This window comes from Panthera pardus, unplaced genomic scaffold, assembly GCF_024362965.1.
Source record: "Panthera pardus isolate Hobbes unplaced genomic scaffold, ASM2436296v1 HiC_scaffold_11, whole genome shotgun sequence".
Lineage (NCBI taxonomy): Eukaryota > Metazoa > Chordata > Mammalia > Carnivora > Felidae > Panthera > Panthera pardus.
Genome location: NW_026526666.1, coordinates 43,638,223 through 43,659,346, shown reverse-complemented (window position 1 = coordinate 43,659,346; position 21,124 = coordinate 43,638,223). Strand labels below are relative to the sequence as shown.

The 21,124-nt window shown below is 36.5% G+C and overlaps 1 protein-coding gene and 1 long non-coding RNA gene across 2 annotated transcripts in view; one reads left to right on the top strand and one right to left on the bottom strand.

Annotated features, from left to right (window-relative positions):
• The window catches only part of LOC109266664 (uncharacterized), a 37,439-nt gene extending 24,639 nt beyond the window's left edge, over positions 1-12,800 (bottom strand). The window contains exons 1-2 of the long non-coding RNA XR_002079809.2: positions 12,655-12,800; positions 10,874-11,047 (exon numbers count right to left, since the gene is read on the bottom strand). This is a non-coding gene — a long non-coding RNA (uncharacterized LOC109266664). The remainder of the gene's footprint in view (positions 1-10,873; positions 11,048-12,654) is intronic.
• The window catches only part of MSH4 (mutS homolog 4), an 88,995-nt gene that overhangs the window by 32,301 nt on the left and 35,570 nt on the right, over positions 1-21,124 (top strand). Inside the window, exon 9 of the mRNA XM_019448858.2 lies at positions 20,641-20,715. Within this exon, the coding sequence (XP_019304403.2) occupies positions 20,641-20,715 (75 nt within the window). The remainder of the gene's footprint in view (positions 1-20,640; positions 20,716-21,124) is intronic.

Below are 21,124 nucleotides of genomic sequence, written 5' to 3'. Positions count from 1 at the left end.
GAATTTTAGGATTGCTTGTTCTAGCTTCGAGAAGAATGCTGGTGCAATTTTGATTGGGATTGCATTGAATGTGTAGATAGCTTTGGGTAGTATTGACATTTTAACAATATTTATTCTTTCAATCCATGAGCACAGAATGTTTTTCCATTTCTTTATGTCTTCTTCAATTTCCTTCATAAGGTTTCTGTAGTTTTCAGCATACAGATCTTTTACATCTTTGGTTTGGTTTATTCCTAGGTATTTTATGATTCTTGGTGCAGTTGTGAATGGGATCAGTTTCTTTATTTGTCTTTGTGTTACTTCATTGTTAGTGTATAAGAATGCAACTGACTTCTGTACATTGATTTTGTATCATGTATCAGTTCTAGCAGACTTTTGGTGGAGTCTGTTGGGTTTTCCATATATAATATCATGTCATCTGCAAAAAGTGAAAGCTTGACTTCATCTTTGCCAATTTTGATGCCTTTGATTTCCTTTTATTGTCTGATTACTGATGCTAGCACTTCCAACCTTGTGTTAAACAACAGCGGTGAGAGTGGACATCCTTGTTCCTGATGTCTTGTTACTGATCTCGGGGGAAAGCTCTTAGTTTTTCCCATTGACGATGATATTAGCTGTGGGCTTTTCATAAATGGCTTTTATGATGTTTAAGTATGTTCCTTCTATCCTGATTTCTCGAGGGTTCTTATTAAGAAAGGATGCTGAATTTTGTCAGATTCTTTTTCTGCATCGATTGACAGGATCATATGGTTCTTTTCTTTTATTAATGTGATGTATCATGTTGATTGATTTGTGAATGTTGAACCAGCCCTGCAGCCCAGGAATGAATCCTACTTGATCATGGTGAATAATTCTTTGTATATGCTGTTGAATTCAATTTGCTAGTATTTTGTTGAGAATTTTTGCATCCATATTCATCAAGGATATTGGCCTGTAGTTCTCTTTTTTTGCTGGGTCTCTGTCTGGTTTAGGAATCAAGGTAATACTGGCTTTGTAGAATGAGTCTGGAAGTTTTTCTTCCCTTTCTATTTTTTGGAATAGCTTGAGAAGGATAGGTATTATCTCTGCTTTAAATGTCTGGTAAAATTCCCCAGGGAAGCCATCTGGTCCTGGACTCTTATTTCTTGGGAGATTTTTGATAACTGGTTCAATTTCTTTGCTGGTTATGGGTCTGTTCAAGTTTTCTACTTATTCCTATTTGAGTTTTGGGAGTGTGTGGGTGCTTAGGAATTTGTCCATTTCTTCCAGGTTGTCCAGTTTGTTGGCAAATAATTTTTCATAATATTCCCTGATAATTGCTTGTATTTCTGAGGGATTGGTTGTAATAATTCCATTTTCATTCATGATTTTATCTATTTGGGTCATCTCCCTTTTCTTTTTGAGAAGCCTGGATAAAGGTTTATCAATTTTGTTTATTTTTTCAAAAAACCAACTTTTGGTTTCATTGATCTGCTCTACAGTTTTTTTAGATTCTATTGTTTATTTCTGCTCTGATCTTTATTATTTCTCTTCTTATGCTGGGTTTGGGGTGTCTTTGCTCTTCTGCTTCTATTTCCTTTAGGTGTGCTGTTAGATTTTGTATTTGGAATTTTTCTTATTTCTTGAGATAAGCCTGGGTTGCAATGTGTTTTCCTCTCAGGACTGCCTTTGCTGCATCCCAAAGCATTTGGATTGTTGTATTTTCATTTTCACTTTTTTTCCATACATTTTTAAATTTTTTCTCTAATTGCCTGGTTGACCCATTCATTCTTTAGTAGGGTGTTCTTTAACCTCCATGCTTTTGGAGGTTTTCCAGACTTTTTCCTGTGGTTGATTTCAAGTTTCATAGCATTGTGGCATTTTGATAGAGGTTGAATTAAATGTGGATTGATTTGGGTAATGTAAACATCTTAACAATATCTGGTTCTTCTAATCCGTGAGTCTGGAATGTTTTTCCTTTTCTTTGTGTCCTCTTCAGTTTCTTTCATAAGCTTTCTATAGTTTTCAGCATACAGATAGTTTGCCTCTTTGGTTAGGTTTATTGCTAGGTATCTTATGGTTTTGGGTGCAATGGTAAATGGTATTGATTCCTTGATTTATCTTTCTGCTGCTTCATTATTGGTCTATAGAAATGCAACAGACTTCTGTACACTGATTTTGTATCCTGTAACTTTACTGAATTCGTGTATCAGTTCTAGCAGATTTTTGGTGGAGTCTTTTGGGTTTTCTATATCAAGTATCATTTCATCTGCAAATAGTGAAGGTTTGAGTTCTTCCTTGCTGATCTGGATGCCTTTTATTTCTTTGTGTTGTCTGATTGCTGAGGCTAGGACTTCCAGTACTATGTTAGATAATAGTGCTGAGAGTGGACATCCCTGTCTTGTTCCTGAATGTTGAGGAAAGGATCTCAGCTTTTGCCCAGTGAGGATGATATTAGCTGTGGGTTTTTCATACATGAACTTTATTATGTTGAGATATGTTCCCTCTCTCCCTACTTTGTTGAGGGTTATTATCATGAATGGATGTTGTACTTTGTCAAATGCTTCTTCTGCATCTATTGAGAGGATCATATGCTCTTATCTTTTGTTTAATTAATGTGGTGTATCGCATTGATTTATGAATATTGAACTACCCTTGCAACCCCGGAATAAATACCACTTGATCATGGTGAATTATTCTTTTAATGTACTGTTGGATTTTATTTGCTAGTATTGTGTTGAGAATTTTTGCATCCATGTTCATCAGGGATATTGGCCTGTAATGTTTGTTTTGTTTTGTTTTGTTTTGTTTTTAATTGGGGTCTTTGGTTTTAGAATCACAGTAATGCTGTCTTCATAGAATGAATTTGGAAGTTTTCCTTCCATTTTTATTTTTTTGAATAGCGTGAGAGAATAGGTGTTAACTCTTCTTTAAATGTTTGGTAGAACTCCCCTGTGAAGATATCTGGCCCTAGACTTTTGTTTGTTGTGAGATTTTTGATTACTGATTCGGTATCTTGGCTGGTTATCAATCTGTTCAAGTTTTCTATTTCTTACCTGTTTCAGTTTTGGTTGTTTATACATTTCTAGGAATTTATCCATTTCTTTCAGATTGTCTGGTTTGGTGGCATACAATTTTTCATTGTTATTTCTCCTCTCTCATTTGTGATTTTATGTATTTGGGTCTTCTCTCTCTCTCTCTCTCTCTCTCTCTCTCTCTTTTTCTCTTTCTTTGATAAATCTGGCTAGGGGATTATTAAATTTTATTAATTTTTTTCAAAGAACAAGCTCCTAATCTCATTGATCTGTTCTGTGTTGTTGTTGTTGTTGTTATATCATTTATTTCTACTCTAATCTTTATTATTTCCCTTTTTCTGTTGGCTTTAGACTTCATTTGTTCTTTTTCTAGCTTCTTTAGGTGTACAGTTAGATTGTTTGAGATTTTTCTTGCTTCTTGAGGTAGACCTATGTTACTATATACTTCTCTCTTATGACCACTTTTTCTGCACCCCAAAGGTTTTGTGTTTTCATTTCATTTCATTTTTTATTTCTTCTTTAATTTCCTGGTTGACCCATTCATTCTTTAGTAGGATGTTCTTTAACATCCATGTTATTTGTGGGTCTTTCCAAATGTTTTCTTTTTTAAAAAAATTTTTTTTCAACGTTTTTTATTTATTTTTGGGACAGAGAGAGACAGAGCATGAACGGGGGAGGGGCAGAGAGAGAGGGAGACACAGAATCGGAAACAGGCTCCAGGCTCCGAGCCATCAGCCCAGAGCCTGACGCAGGGCTCGAACTCACAGACCGTGAGATCGTGACCTGGCTGAAGTCGGACGCTTAACCGACTGCACCACCCAGGCGCCCCTTTCCAAATGTTTTCTTGTGGTTGACTTCGGGTTTCATAGCATTTTGGTTAGAAGAAATACATTTATGATCTTAGTCTTTTTTGTACTTGTTGAAGCCTGATTTGTGACCTAGTATATTATCTATAGAATCCCATGTGCACTTGAAAAGAATGTATATTTTGCTGCTTTAGGATAAAATGTTCTGAATATATCTCTTACGTCCCACCTGGTCTAGTGTGTCATTCAAAGCCATTGCTTCCTTGTTGACTTTTTGCTTAGATGACCTGTCAATTGATATAAGTGGGATATGAAAGTCACCTACTGTTATTATATTATTATCAATGAGTTCCTTTATGTTTGTTACTGTTTTATATATTTGGGTGTTTTGAAGTTGGAGACATAAATATTTACAGTTGTTAGATTTTCTTGTTGGATAGTCCCTTTTATTATGATCTAGTGTCCTTCTTCATTTCTTGTTACAGTCTTTGGTGTAAAATCTAGTTTGTCCGATAGAGCTATTGATACTCTGGATTTCTTTCTTTCTTTTTTTTTTTTAAGTTTTTATTTATTTGTTTTGAGGAGGGGCAGAGAGAGAGAGAGGGAGAATCCCAGCATGTGGGGCTTGAAATCACGTACCATGAGATTGTGACCTGACTCAAAGTTGGATGCTTAACTGACTGTGCCACCCAGATGCCTCAATACTCTGGCTTTCTTTTGACATCCATTAGCATGATAGATGATTCTCCATCCCCTCACTTTTAATCTGGTGGTGTCTTTAGGTCTAAAATGAGTCTCTTGTTGGCAATATATAGTTGGGTCTTGTTTATTTTAACCATTTGACATCCTTTTGTCTTTTGACTGGAGTGTTTAGTCCATTTATATTCAGAGTGATTATTGATAGATATGAGTTTAGTGCCATTGTATTACTTGTTTTGTTGTTGTTTCTGGAGATTTTCTCTGTTCCATTCTAGTCTTTGTTGCTTTTGGTCTTTCTTGCCCACTCAAGGGGTCCACTTTAATATTTCTAACAAATCTGGTTTAGTGGTCATGAACTCCTTTAGTTTTTGTTTGGGAAACTCTTTATCTCTCCTTTTATTCTGAATGACAGCCTTGCTGGAAAAAGTATTCTTGACTGCAGATTTTTCCCATTCAGCACACTGAACGTATCATGTCCCTGTATTCTGACTTGCCAGGTTTCCGTGGAGAGATCTTTTGCTAAACTTATTTGTCTTCCCTTATAAGTTCTTTTGTCTTGGTGTTTTTAGGATATTTTCTTTATATTTTGCAAATTTGACTACAGTATGCCTTGGTGTTGGCCTGTTTTGTTGATTTTGATGGGAGTTCTCTGTACCTCCTGGATTTGGATATCTGTTTCCTTCCTCAGATTAGGGAAATTTTCAGCTAGAATTTCCTCAAATGTACCTTCTGTTCCCTTCCCTCTCTCTTCTTGTGGGGCTCCTGTGATACAAATGTTATTATGTTTGATGGAGTAACTGGGTTCCCTATGTCTACTTTTGTGACCCCAAATTTTTCTTTCTCTCTTTTGTTCAGCTTCATTATTTTCCAGAATTCTATCTTCTCTATCACTTATATATTCCCCTGCTTCTTGTATTCTGGCGCTCATTACATTCAGTTGGTTTCAGATCTTGGTTATTATATTTTTAATTTTGGCCTGATTGTTTTTTTTTTTCTTTTAGCTCTTTTATCTCTGTGGTAAGGGTCTCCCTAATGTCTTCCATGCTTTTTTTGAGCCCATGTAGTAGCCTTATGATTGTTGCTTTAAATTCTTGATAAGGCATGTTAGTTGTATCTGTTTCAATTTGATCCCTGGCCATGACCTGTTCTTATTCGTTATTTTGGGATGAATTCCTCTGTCTTGGCATTTTGTCTAGGCCTCTGTCTTCTGGGTATTAGGAAAACCTGTTATGTTTCCTGTTCCTGAGAGGAAGGATGTGAAGAAGAGGTCATATAATATCCAGGGCCTGGTCCTTCAGGAAGTGTCTCTGGTGTGTGGTACATGCACTTTGGTGATGTGTTTTGGCTGCTCTGTGCCTTAGGTTGGTTGTCTTCAGTTTCTCCTTGCTTGCAGTTGGGAGTGTTTGGACCTTGGGCAGAGTCTGGTGAGTTTTAACTAGTTGTGCTCTAGTATACTTGCTAAAAGAGACCTAATGCTCTTTTCACTAGAACTGAAGCTTTGCAGGACTCTAATGTCGGTAGACATGGTGTATGTGGGGGTGTTTGTGCTGGTCTTATGGGGGAGAGGCCTGCTGTACTGGTCGGTAGTCACTCTTGCTGAAGAAAAACAGTCCCAGCAGAGTGCAGAGGGGTAGGACTTAGCGTTAGCAGGTTAGGCAGGCAGTGTTGGTCCTTTGCTATTTATTGAAGTTGGTTTATGCTGAGGGGTAGAGGAGGAAAATGGCATCAACCAGGTTCTTTGTCCCTGGAGAGGAGAGTCTGTGCTTGCTGCTCTCATGGAAGCACTTTCAGAGGAGTGAATAATTTCCCATGGTGCATCACAGACATTTTTCAGATCACTAATTTCACACTCTGTCTGGGTTGCTTACCTGCCTGTAGCAGCATAGAATACTTTGGCCTCTACCCTAGCCAGGCCTGCTGACTTTTAAAATTCCAAACTTTAGGGACCTGGTGTGACAGGGATCTGCGCTTATTCTCTGGGAAAGGGTCTTCCCCTGTTGGGACTGATGCAGGTTTGACTCAGAATGGCAGTTGCACCAGAGTGTAGGAGCATGGATTTTGGAGTAAAGTTCAGTGAAAAACTGGTATCCAGGATACTCACCCTCAGCTGGTTCCTCTGCACCTATGCTGAAGGTTGGAGGAGGGAAATAACACCTGCTGGTTCTTTTGTCCCTAGAGAAGCAATGCTACCTCTCATAGATGGTCGCCAAAAAGGAGAAACAGTCCCAAAAGGAGAAACAGTCTCTCCCGATGCCCCTTAGGCATTCCTCAGATCATGCAGTCTGCCCCAGGGTTGTTTGCCTGCCTCTTCTCCAGGAGTAGAGCAGCTTCCTCAGGTCTCTGTCCCAGCCAAGCCTGGGGACCTCTAAAACTCCAGTCTTTGAGCCCCACTGGTTGTAAAAACTCACCAAATTTAGCCCCTCTTGTTTTCCCAGCCAGTGGTTTTGGGGAAATATTCTTGTGTTTATCCCTGTGCATTCCACTGTCTCTCACCTTTTTCTGTGACAGGGGCTCCCTCCCCTCCGCAGCCCCCTGTGGTCCATTTTTCCCCAAAACTTCCTACCTTCCTCAGTGTGGCCTCTTCTCTCCCTCTAGTTGTGCAGTATGTTCTATCATACCTCAGATCAATTTCTTGAGGATTCAGAATGATTTGATAGTTAAGTAGCTGTGTTTGAGGGACAAAACAAGCCTAGGGTCCTCCTGCTATGATGCCAGCTTTGTTCATCCTCCCTTCTCTTGCTATGTCTTCTTGATGAGTTGACTGCTTTATCATTATAAAATAACCCTCTTTTTCCTTCATAATATGTTTTTGCTCTGAAACCTACTGTGTTTAATATTAATATATCCACTCCAGCTTTTAATTTAATTTTAATTTTAATTTAACTTAATTTTATTTTATTTTTAGAGAGAGACCATGCAGGGGAGAGGGGCAGAGGGAGAGAGGGAATCTCAAGCAGGTTTCATGCTCAGTGCTGAGCCTAGCACAAGGCACCCCTCCAGCTTTCTTTTGACATGTTAACGTGGTATAGCTTTTGCAATTCTTATGCTTTTAACTTATTTGTGTCTTTATATTTAAAGTGGATTTCTTGTAGACAATATATATTTGGGTCTTGCTTTTTGTATACAGAGAATATATTATTTTTAATTGGTGTTTATTCCATTTATGCTTAGTGAGATTATTGATATGTTTTGAGTAAATCTGCCATGATGGTACTTCTTTTTCTATTTATCTCATCTGTTCCCTTTTTCCTTTTTTCTGCCTTCTTCTGGATTGAGTATTTTTTATGACCCCATTTTATGTCCTTTGTTGATTGATTATATAGAACTCATAATTTTTATATTTCATGGGTTGCTTTAGGACTTACACATCTTTAGCTAAATTCAGTCTACTTCAAATAATGTAACATCACCTCACATATGTAAGAACCATACACTATTGGCAACAAAAGCAAAAACAAACAAACTAAAAATCTTTTCACAGCAAAAGAAATGATCAAGAAAATGAAACGGCACCTACAGAATTGGAGAACATATTTGCAAACCATATCTGATGAGATATTATTCAAAATGTGTAAAAAACTCCTACAACTCAATAGCAAGAAAACAATCTGATTTTAAAATGGGCAGAACTAAATAGGTATTCTTCCAAAGCAGACATACAAATAGCCAACAGATATATGAAAAGGTGGTTGGGGCACCTGGGTGGTACAGTCAGATAAACATATAACTTTGGCTCAGGTCATACAGTTTGTGGGTTCAAGCCCTGCATCGGGTTCTGTGCTGACAGCTCAGAATCTGGAACCTGCTTCAGCTTCTGTGTCTCCTTCTCTCTCTGCCCCTTTCCCACTTGCACTCTGTCTCTCTCTCTCTCAAAAATAAATAAACATTAAAAAAAATTTTGTAAAGAAAAGGTGCTCAACATCAATAATCATCAGGAAAATGCAAATTAACACAATAGTGGGATATTCACCTGTTAGAATGGCTGTCATCAAAAAAACCCAAAAAACAAAAAACAAGAGGTAACAAGTGATGATGAGGATGCAGAGAAAAGGGAAACCTTGTGCACTGTTGGTGGGAATGTAAATTGGTACAGCCTATGTGGAAAACAATATGGAAATTCTTCAGAAAGTTAAAAATAGCACTACCATATGATCCAGCAATCCCACTTTTAAGTATATATCTAGAGAAAATGAAAAAAAGATCTCAAAGAGATCATTGCAGCATTATTCACGATTGTCAAGATACAGAAACAACCTAAGTGTTCACTGATACATGAATGGATAGAGAAAATGCAACACGTGCACACACACATACAGGCAGAATATTATGTAGCCAGGAAAAAGAAGGAAATCTTGCCACTTGCAACAACATGAATTGACCTTGAGGACATTATGCTAAGTGAAATAAGCCAGAAAGAGATATATACTACATAGTATTGGTTATATGTGAAATTTAAATGCATTGTATCAGTTACATGTGAAATCTGAATACATATATACATATGTGCATACGTGGGTACATGCATACATGTATAATGCACATACACACACACAAAAAGACCAAACTCCTAGAAACAGAGGATAGAAGAGTGGTTGCCAGGGACTGGAGTGTGGGGGGAAATAGGGAGAAGTTGGTAAAAGGCACAGACTTTCAACTATAACATGAATGAGGTTTGAGGATCTAATGTTAAGCATGGTGACTATAGTTGGTAACACTGTCTTGTATAATTGATATTTGCTAAGAGCGTAGAACTTAAAAGTTCTTCTCACCAAAAAAATATTGAGGAGATGGATATGTTAGTTAATTAATTGGGGGGAATCTTTGCAATGTATATGAGTATCAAATAACCACAATGTGCACTTTAAATATTTTACAATTTTATTTGTTAATTATTCCTCAATAAAGCTGAAATAAAAAGAATTTTACAGTAGTGTGCTGCAATTCCCCTTTCCTTCCCATTGGGCTGTTGTCATACATTTTACTTGTACATATATCCTGTAGTTCATTATTTTTTAAAACATAACTTTATTAAGATAAAATTCTCAAAGCATATACTTCACCCATTTAAAGTTTAAAATTCAGTCATTTTTAGTATGTTCACACAGTTGTACCACAATCACTACAGTCAATTTTAGAACATGTTCATCACCCTATAAAGCAACCCTGTACCCATTAGCAATCACTTCCCATTCCCCCCAACCTTTTCCTCCAACCCCCCAGTTCCTGACTTTTACTAGTCTACTATCTGTCTCTATGGATTTGGCGATTCTGGACATTTCATATAAATGGAATCCTACAATGTGTAGTCTTTTGTGACTGGCTTTTTTTTTACCTAGCATGGTGTTTTCAGGTTAATTCATACTGTAGCATATATCAATACTTGATTATTTTTATTGACAAATAATATTCCATTGTATAGATATGGCACATTTCATTTGTCTATTCATCAAATGTCTATTCATTTGAGTTTCCACTTTTGATTATTATGAATATATTATGAATATTTATGTACAAGTTTTGTGTGCATATAAGTTTTCATTTATCTTGGATATAAACCTAGGGGTAGAATTGCTGGGTCATATGATAACTCTGTTTAAGGAACTGCCAGACTGTTTTCCAAAATTACTGTATGATTTTGCATTCCCACCAGTGAGTCTACGAGGTTCTGATGTCTCCACATCCTTGGCAACACTTGTTATTATCTGACTTTTTGATTGTAGCCATCCTTGTGGGTGTGAAGTAATATCTAGTGTTTTTTATTTGCATTTCCCTGATGATTAATGATGTCGAGCCTCTTTTCATGTGCTTATTGGCCATTTGCATATCTTCCTTGGAGAAGTGTTTATTCATATCCTTTTCTAATTTTTAATTGGGTTCTTTATCTTATTATTGAGTTATAAGAGTTCTTTATATATTTCAGATATAAGGCCCTTATTGAATATATGGTTTGCAAATGTTCTCTATCATTCTTTAGGTTGTTTTTTTACTTTCTTGATGATATCCTTTGACATTACATGTTAACTTCCTGGCAGAAGGATGAATCTTTAACTCTTTATTTTCTCATAAACATGGACACTTCCTTACCTCTCATCACCCAGTAGGGTTACAACATAATCTTAGTAGATAAAAATTAATATGATTATCCATGCTACACAGAGTTGAGCTTGCATAACTTTTTACATGTTTTTTCCTCAGAATGAATAACTTTTTCTATTTGTATGTTTTACTGTATGCTTTCACTAACTCAGGCATAAATATTTCCATCAAGTATCTCAATATCCTCTCAGCAGATTTAAAATATGCTCTCAGTATATTTATTCACTATAGATAATCAGTTTCAACACCTTGAAGATGCCTCTCTCATTGGTTTCTGACCTGTTCCAATCTGGACTGGTTGCCCCTCTGTTTAGTCTACAGCTGTGGCCCCAGGTTTCTCTTCAGCATTTTTCTGTCTCTCCTGTGTTGAATCTCGTTTTTTTGTGTCCCAGGTTGTCTTCTGATTTGGCTTACTCTCTCCTTTTTTGTAGAGCATATTCTCTAGAGCACATTCTGAAAAACAATGAGACTGCATTTCTGAAATGTTTTATTATTCTCTCATAATTGATTGATAGCTGAAAATCAAATTCTATCCAGGAAATAATTTTCCTTCAGAATTGGGAGGTACTTCTCCACTGTCTTGTAGCTTATAATGTTCCTATTGACAAGGTGAAACCATTGAGATATCCTGACTTTGCCCCCTCCATTCTCTGGTAGCATGTAAGATCTTTAAAAGGTTTCAACCTTTTAAAAAAAGGTTTATTTAAAAAAATAAAAATTAAATAAAATCTCAAACCTTCAGAAAATTTGCAAATACATTACAAAAAACTTCTCTTTTTTTTTTTTAATTTTAAGAGTAACTTGCTGGGGCGCCTGGGTGGCTCAGTCGGTTAAGCATCCGGCTTCGGCTCAGGTCATGATCTCGCGGTCTGTGGGTTCGAGCCCCGCGTCAGGCTCTGTGCTGACAGCTCAGAGCCTGGAGCCTGTTTCAGATTCTATGTCTCCCTCTTTCTCTGACCCTCCCCTGTTCATGCTCTCTCTCTCTCTCTGTCTCAAAAATAAATAAATGTTAAAAAAAAAAAAAGAGTAACTTGCTGACATGATGTTCTTTCACTGCCAAATACATTAGTATTTCTTATAAACAAGGATATTCTTCTAGTCAACCACAATAAATCTTCAAAGTAAGGAAATTAACAGTGATAATACCTTTAATTCTCAGGCCCGATTCAAGTTTTGCTAATTGTGCTGATAATGTCCTTTCACAGGAAAAGGATTCAGTTGAGATGCAGAAAATTGCCTTTAGTTTTTTGTCTATTTAGGCTTCAGTCATGACCTTGACATTTGAAAATTACAGGTCTGTTATTATCTTTCAGTTTGGGTTTATCTGATGTTTCCTCATTATTAGATTCAGGTAATGTATCTTTGGTAGGAATATCACAGAAATGAGGCAGTGTTCTTATGACATCTTATCAGATGGCTCATGATTTTGATTTGTTCCATTATGATGATGATAACTTTGTGTACTTGATTGAAGGGGTTTTTTTTTGCTTCTCCACTATAAAATTACTATTTTCCTTATGTAATTAAAAGTATTCTCTGGGGAGGTACTTTGAGACTATGTAAATATCCTATTATCAAATGTTCATTGTATTTAATCTCTGTGGATTCATGGTTTCATATTAAATTGGTTATAATCCTTTACTGTCAATATTACTATCCATATTTATTTTGAATCTCAAATTGTTTCAGATTTGACTAGCACAAGCCCCTTTTAATTGGTCTCTAAGTCCTTTGGAAATACACCCATCATTCTTTGAGCCCTTATCACTTTTTGGCTCAAGAAAATGAACCAGGCTTTTTTTGTACTTTCTCTGCCTAGCCTTTGAGTTAGCCAGTTCCCCCCAGGAGCTCTGGTTCATTTTAATGGGCTATGACATTTAGAAATCAAGATCTGGGCACTGGGCAGTCTTTACTTTTGGGGTGTCACTGCTCCCAAGCCTTCTCATGAATAGGGAATAAGTATACATATATGAGTAAATGTATAAATATATACACATTTACCTCTATATTTATTTCTATATCCATCTGTACAATTGAAAACTATCAGTTCACAACAATACCTCCAATTTCAGTTTAACATCCCAAGGTTCATATTCATTTTCTCTACTTCAATATTAGTAACTCCCTTCTCTGACAATGAGAAATCTGGCTCTCAGTATCCTTAATATATTAGCATATTTGACCCATCTATGTGACCAGTCTCTGACTGCTGCCACTCTCTGTCCTATGATGTTATCCTCATTGTTGCCTGTGTTCTAGCATTCTCTACTAAACCATCCTTCTCCATCTCACCTCTCTCGGGTTCTGATACTCTGTATTAAAATGCCCTCCTACACAGAGACTTTCCATAGGTTTTACTACACCAGGCTGCCTTCTCTCCCCTTGTGTGGATACCCTCTTGACCTTGTTCAGGTTCATATACTCTGTGCTGGGCAGCCCTCCATTATGGTACCTTCCTTCTCCTTCTGTGCTGTACCACCTCTCCATTCTTACTTTGTTCTGGCTTTGCTTCTCCCATACCAGGGATGCTCTCTTCTTCCTGTTTGGACCCTGAAAACTAATATTAAAACACAGTGTTCATATTAAAATAAAATTATTTCTTAATATACAGGGAAGGTTCTTCATTTTACTTTTGGATATACTTTTGCTAGTGTGTGTCATTAACCTTTTATTCTCTCTCTCTCTCTTTCTCTCTCTCTTTCTCTCTCTCTCTCTCTCTCTCTCTCTCTCCCCACGAACACACACACACACACACCTTTTTTTTCACTTGTTTAGCTGTCTTTTTGGAGCCGTTAAATATTTTAGGACTTTCAGAGACTTAAAATGAACAATCAGGTACGAATATAAACATAGAGAGCCTTTATGATCTTTTGCCAGATTCCACTGCCTTGGGTGATATTTTCAAATAAAAAATATCTTGAGAAACAGTTTTACTTATGAATGACATGTTTTACACAGAAAAATGCAATGCAGCATAGGAATAGGACACTCTATACTACTGATACTGGCCACTCTATACTGATAATTTGTATGTTTACTAGCTCCCTATGGCTTCTGAAACAAAATACTAGTCACTGTATGGCTTGAGACAAGATAAATATATTGCCTCACAGTTCTGGAGGCTGGAAGTCTGAAATCAAGATGTCAACAGGCTGGGCCATATTTCCTCTGAAACCTATAGGGGAATCCTTTCTTGCCTCTTCCTAGCTTTTGGTGGTTTGTTGGCAGTCTTTATTGCTCTTTGGCTTTCTGCTGCATAACTGCAGTCTCTCCCTTCCTTGTCACATGGCAGTCTCCCTGTGTGTCTTCACATGGCTGTCTTTTACATGTAACCCAGTCATATTGAATTAAGAGTCTACCCTATTACAGTATGATATCATCTTAACTCATTGCCTGTACAATGGCCCTGTTTGCAAATAAGATCACATTTTGAAGTACTGAGTGTTAAGACTTTGACAAATATTTTTGGGGGGACACAATTCAACCCATCATGGTATATAAACTAAGGCTTCATTTCATTTTTTTTTTATAGGAAAAAATCCTCAGATTATACCTAAGAGCAGTCTTTTTGTTGTTAACTCATGTAATATATAGTATTATATAGTCATACAGCCTCATAATTTAGTGTCACTAGCTATAAGAATTAGTAACATACATGTTTTCGTTTTGTTTTATTTTGCATTAGACTGTTTCTGGTAATATTAAGAAGGGAATGTTAGTTTGGCCAACTAGCTCTCTCATAAATATCTTTCATTAGCTAGCCAGCATCTGTAATCAGTTTGACTCTCAGACTTTAGGAAAGTCATCTGGGGAATATTTAAGGTAATTATGTAAGCTGAGAATCTGGACTCCTTTTTTCCTGTCCAGAAAAGAAAATCAATAGCTACTTCTAAGATTTTTAAGGATCGGTGTTACTTTCCATATCCTTTTTAGTTTTGGAGGGACTGGTCCTAGCTGTAAATATTTTCCTAATTAGCACATCAGTCCTTTGTGGAAGCCTTTAAAATACTTTTCAGATTTACTAATTCTTGTGGAACCCTAAGCAATATATTGACTTCATACATGATTCGTGAATTTCAGTATTCCTTATACTGTTTCTTAGTTGCTGTTTTTTTTTCTTAACCATCTGGAGATATACTTTAAATTAAGCTCTTTCCTCATTTGATATAAGCATGTATATCTTAATTAAACACAATATTTACTAAATTAGTTCAGACTTGTGCTGGTTAAATTGCATGATTTGCCAAAACTTGTGAATGAACTAAATCTTCCATTGGCTGAATTATATGATTATCTTAAACTTCTAAACGAACTAAATTTTCTCTGAAAATTTCCAGTGTGGAATTATTTGCCTAAGATGAGTTCTTATACTTTCTTCTTAAGAATATTGATTTTAGAAAATGGTGTTTTCTGGATCATCATATTCCCTGAGAATGAAACTTAAATTTCCTTATTTTGATTAACCTGAATGTCTTTTCTTTCTATATAATATTTATAACCTTACTTTCAATGTATTGCATAAAGAATGCTCATATTTTCCATTTTAAACATCCAAAATACTTCCTCCAACATTTGAAAATTTTGATATTAAAGAAGTTTTTCTGGGGTGCCTGGCTGGCTCCATCAGAGCATGTGACTCTTGAACTCAGGGTTGTGAATTCAAACCCCACATTGGGCATAGAACTCACTTAATTTAAAAAGAGGACTATTTACACCCTTTTAAAAAACAAAAAAAGCAAGTTTTTCCAAGTTCTTATCCAAATATCTTTGCTTTATTTTGAATAACTTTTAATTTTTTTCCCACTGATGTTAGGCTGCCATATAGAATATCTAGTACAGTACATTGCTTTTTAAAAATTTATTCAACAAGTTATTTTACTAAGCATTGCAACAAGTTCTAGGGATCCAATAAGAAGTAAGTCTCTAATCCAAAGGAATTTATAATCGAGTGGAGATTGGGGTAAAAAAAACAATTACAGCATAGTATTATCAGAAACTCTAAGGGATATTATATTCTAACCTACTTGCAAGCTAACAAGTTAGCCTGCCAGTTTGGTAGATGCTGACAGAAGACACAAGACTCCTGGGTCAGAGAGACAGGACTTTAGTATTTAGAACAAGCAGTAGCTAGAGTATTAGCATTTTCTTAGATTGATTCCCCAAACTCCATTTCCCACTGGGTGAAGTGAAGAGAGCCAGGTGACCCCCGCACATGCAGTGTGTTATACAGGGGAGAATTTCAGAGATTAGGGAACCTGGATCTTTTATAACGAGCAATAAGTATTTTGCCTACTGTTCTGGAGGAGATATCATCTTAATCTTCTGAGACTGTAAACAAACTCACCCTTTGCTTTAGAAGGAGACACTGTATCTTTCAAAACTACTCACTATACAAACATCTTTGAAAAGACTGTCCAGAACAAAGGCAGTCAGTGTCTTTGCTCAGAAGATAGGCAAAAATGCAAAAGGCCAGTAGAGAATTAGCTCCTAATTCCCCGTGAAGAGATTCTCTCTCTTGTCAGCTTTGAAGAAGAAAGTTGTAAAGAGACCCTGAATTAGTTGTCTATTGCTGCATAACAAATTACCATGACCATAGTGGCTTAAAACTGCACATATTTATTATCTCCAAGTTCCTGTGAATCAGAAGTCTACGTACATTCTAGCTTGATTCTCTGCTTAGGGTCTCTCAGCATGCAGTTAAGATGTCATCCAAGGTGGAATACTCACATGGAGTACTCAACTAGGGAAGGATCTATGTACCCACTCTTGTGGTGTTGGCAATATTTAGTTCTTGCAACTGTAGGATTCATGGCAGCTTACTTCTTAGAAGCCAGCAAAGTGTAGAGAGATTAGAGAGGGATACAGAGAAGGAACAAACAGGGAAGAAAGCATCAGTGATATGAAAGTGTAAGAGTATCTGTATGCTTGTAGTAAGAGCTCCTCTACAGCAGAATTTCTCAACCTAGGCATGATAGACATTTTGGGCTGGATAATTCTTTTCCTGTCCCATGTGTTCTAGGATGTTTAGCAGTAACCTTGGCTTCTACCCACTAAATGCTAATAGAATCTCTCTGGTTGTAACAACCAAAAATGCCTTCAAGCATTGCCAAAGTGAACATCCACGTAATGACCACTCAGGTAAAGAAATAGGTGTTTTGCTATTACTTTAAAAACTCTAGTTTTGCTTCTTTCGGTTCATTATTCTCTCCCTCCCTCCAAAAAGAAACTACTTTTTTGTAATGGTGTTCTTGTTTTTCTTTCTAATCTAGTTTTACCCATTATTTAAAAAAACTTCACATATAAGGAAACATTCATCTGCATTTTTTATATGTGGCTTTGTTTGGCCAACATTATGTTTGTGAGATTTAACTATGTTGTTGCATTTATCTATAGCTCATTTATTTCTATAGCTATGTAATCTTTCACTGTATGAATATACCATTATTTATTTCACTGTTGGAATTTTTAAATTTTTTTTATTAAAAAAAATTTTTTTAACATTTATTTATTTTTGAGAGACAGAGAGAGACAGAGCATGAGCAGGGGAGGGGCAGAGAGAGAGAGAAGGAGACACAGAATCTGAAGCAGGCTGTAGGCTCTGAGCAAGCTGTCAGCACAGAGCCTGATGCGGGGCTCGAACCCACAAACTGTGAGATCATGACCTGAGCCGAAGCCAGATGCTCAACCAACTGAGCCACCCTGGCGCCCCTTCACTGTTGGACTTTTGAGTTGTTGACAGTTTCTGGAAATTACAAATAATATTGCTAAACAATATTGTAAATATTTCCTTATATAATTGTGCACATATTTTTATTGGGCACATAGTTTGGAGTGGAATTTCTGAGTCATGAGGAATGCATATCTTCAACTTGAGTAGATAATGAAAATGTTTTTCAGAATGATCGTATCAATTTATACTCCTACTAGCAGTGTATGTGAATTCCCATTACTCCTCCCCCAAACCTAATATTATCAGTTTAAAAATTTTAGCCATAGTGATTGGTAGCTAGTGGTATTTCATTGTGTTCTTAATTTGCATTTTTCTGTTAATGAGGTTGAACATCCTTTCATATGTATATTGACCATTTGAATATCTTCTTTTGTGAATGTCTCTTGCCGATTTTGGGTTATCTTTTTTTGGGGTTTGTAGAGCTTTTATGATTCCTTGGTTGTTTTTGTGTGTTGCACAAATCTTTTCCCATTTCACTGACTTTTTTACCCAGTGTTGTAGAGTAGATATTGTTGCTGTGCCACCCATATCCCCTTGGCATTCACTTTTGTAAAAGGAAGTCTTCTTACTACAAACAACTGAAACTCACTGCCTGAGAACTTTCTTTAGCCACATGAGAAACTTGAGGGTAATCAGGGAGTGGTTGCCCAGCAATAGATCTTAACCAATACCAAACAGGAGTTGGTTAATAAATATGCCATTTTCCTTACTTCTGGAGATAGCTTCTGAAGCTTACTCTACACCATCTCTGAATGGTCTCCAGCAGGATTGAGCCACGGTGCCATGTAGCGATATCATGATCAGCAGTGTATCCTGTATTGCTGCTCTTCCCTACTCTCTTGCCTGTACTTCTTAGAATCACTGTTCAATTATTATTTTTTTTAACGTTTATTTATTTTGGAGACAGAGAGAGACAGAGCATGAACGGGGGAGGGTCAGAGAGAGGGAGACACAGAATCTGAAACAGGCTCCAGGCTCAGAGCTGTCAGCACAGAGCCCGACACGGGGCTTGAACTCACGGACTGCGAGATCATGACCCGAGCCTAAGTCGGCCGCTTAACTGACTGAGCCACCCAGGTGCCCCAAATATGCAGGAGTACTATTAACTATAGTCACCATGCTGTCCATTACATCCTCATGACTTGTTTAGTTTACAACTGGAGGTTTGTGCCTTTGACCTCCTTCTTCCATTTTGCCCACCCCCTGCCTCTGGCAGCCCCTCGTCTATTCTCTGTGTCTATGAGCTTGGTTTTTTCTTTGTTTTTAGATTCCACATATCAGTGAGATCTTTGTTGACTTTCTTTGCGTGACTTATTAGAAGTTCTTAATTTAAATGTAGATCCTAGTTTATGCCTTTTCCTTTATAGTGGTTGTTGTATCCTGCATAAGAAGTCTTTACCTACCCCAATGTCTTGACTGTACCCGTGGGATTTTAATTTATGGAGATGACTAAGTGATGACATAGGCTGATGTTATTAAAAGAAGATTTTTATTACTTATGATTTCTGAGAGAGAGGAGCTTGCAACATGGGGTCACATGGGGAAGTACCAGCGTTGGTCAGGAGCCAAAGGAATGAGGGGACAATATCACAAAAGCCTTTATTACTACAGGAGTGAGAAGTTGTTAGGTGGAAATGTCCCCTATTAGGTAGAAAGCAAAAACACAGATGTTGGAGTTTGTGGTTGTAGGGTTTGTAATATGATTTCTGTGCACCCACAAAAACCAGACCATGGGAGAGATATAGGCAACTTTGGCCATTAGTTTGGCCCTGTGATTAATGTATGTCAAATCATCAATTATAAAATTTCTAAAAGTTGACAAACTTAAAAAAAAAAAAAAATGGTGCCTGGGTGGCTCAGTCATTTAAGCATCTGACTCTTCAGCTCAGGTCATGATCTCATGGTTTGTGAGACTGACCTCTGTGTCTAGCTTTGTGCTCACAGTGTAGAGCCTGCTTGCGATTCTCTCCCTTTCTGCTCCTCTCCCACATGCACACACTTTCTCTCCCTTGAAATAAAGAAACTTAAATAACTTAGTTAGAACACCCAAGGTAGTAAAGATATTCTTCTTTCATATATTCCAGATGTTTTATTGTTTCACTTTTTTGTATTTAGATCTGTAATCCATTTGGAATTGATATTTCTATGTGGTTTGAGGAAGGGGGCCACATTTCCTTTTTTTTCATACAGAGTCATAATCTTGTTGGTATCATTTATAGAAAAGACTATCATTTCCCCATTAGTCTATAGTCAGCCTTTGTCATAAGTCAAATGCTTGGGTTAAATCATATGTTTGGGTCTATTTCTAGACTCTGTCCCATTGGTCCTTCTCTCTGTCCTTGTGCTAATGCCACAGTTTTTTTTAATTGCTCTAACTTTATTATAATCTGATATTCATTAGAGTTAATCCTTCTACCTTGTTCTTCAAGGGCAAATTGGTATTTTTGGAAGATATTCTCCTTTGGTAATAGGGATGAAAGTTGTCTTCTGTTTGGTGACTATTACTTATTTTTAATCTTCTGAGCATGAGGTAACTTGTTTTGGGGCTAATAACATTTATTTTGGTATTTCTTCTTAATTGGCTCATATGGTCACTGAACAGTCCAGGTATTGTGCAATAAGGATATAGGTCAGAAGGCTACAAAAAGAAACAGTGCTATATCAAGTACATTATATCATAATGTGAATCCGGAAACCCCTTGTCTGTATTGGCAGATTTGTTCATTCAGAAAAAATTCTTCATTTCCCCAGGTTTAGTACCACTGTTTGGTTCTAGGGATAGTATAATTTGATTTATAAAAAGTTCATTTATAAAATTTTGAATGCTAATATTGCTTTACCTTGAAAAACTATAATTAATTTGGACAACTAGAATTACGGAAATTGTTTTACTTGCACAAACAGGAACCAGTGAGGGAAATTTGTCATTCTGTAGCTATCTGGGAGGTTTGGATGAAGCTTTTCAAATATCATCTTGCCACAAATACCCTTTGTGCCTTTTTCAGTTAATCGTAGTCTCTTGGTACCGTTCAGGATTGAACTGTTTCTCCTATCACTACTGTAGGTTAAGCTGGACCCAAAGGGCTGAAGTAGAAATGAAAGTTGGACACAATGAGATGAACTCTCCTCATTGTCAGACTTTCTGGAAACTAGTGCACTAGGCTTATGATGGGTCAGTAATTGTAACTATCATCTATATTGTCTATGCTGAGTACGTTCATATATAAAAATGTATGAATATGATCAGTGTAGAATATTCAAGAGGAAAACCCATTCTTGTATTGTGTATTTATGGTGTCCACATTTATCTTAATAGGTTAATGCAGCTGAATCAAAGATAACAAATTTAATATACCTAAAACATACCTTGGAACTTGTGGATCCTTTAAAGGTAACTTTAGCTGTATATTGTACAAAACATGTCTAGCATCAGTTTTTAAAAAAACTTTTTGTCTCAAAATAATTTCACATTTAGATAAAGTTGCAAGAATAGTATAATAAATTTCCGTATTCTCTCCTTACTCACACAACAGACACTACCAATTATTATACTTATCATTACTCTTACTGAACTATTTGAAAATTACAGTACCTAAATACTAAAGTGTATATCTCTGAGAACAAAGATGTTTTCTTAAATAAACATGGTGTAATTAAAAAAATTAGGATATTTAACATTGATCCAATACTATTATGTGTACAATATGTTCAAAATTTTCTAATTGTTTTAATAATATTTTTAATGGATTTCTTTTCTTGATACAGGGTCAACCCCAGGACCATGCATTGTATTTAATGTC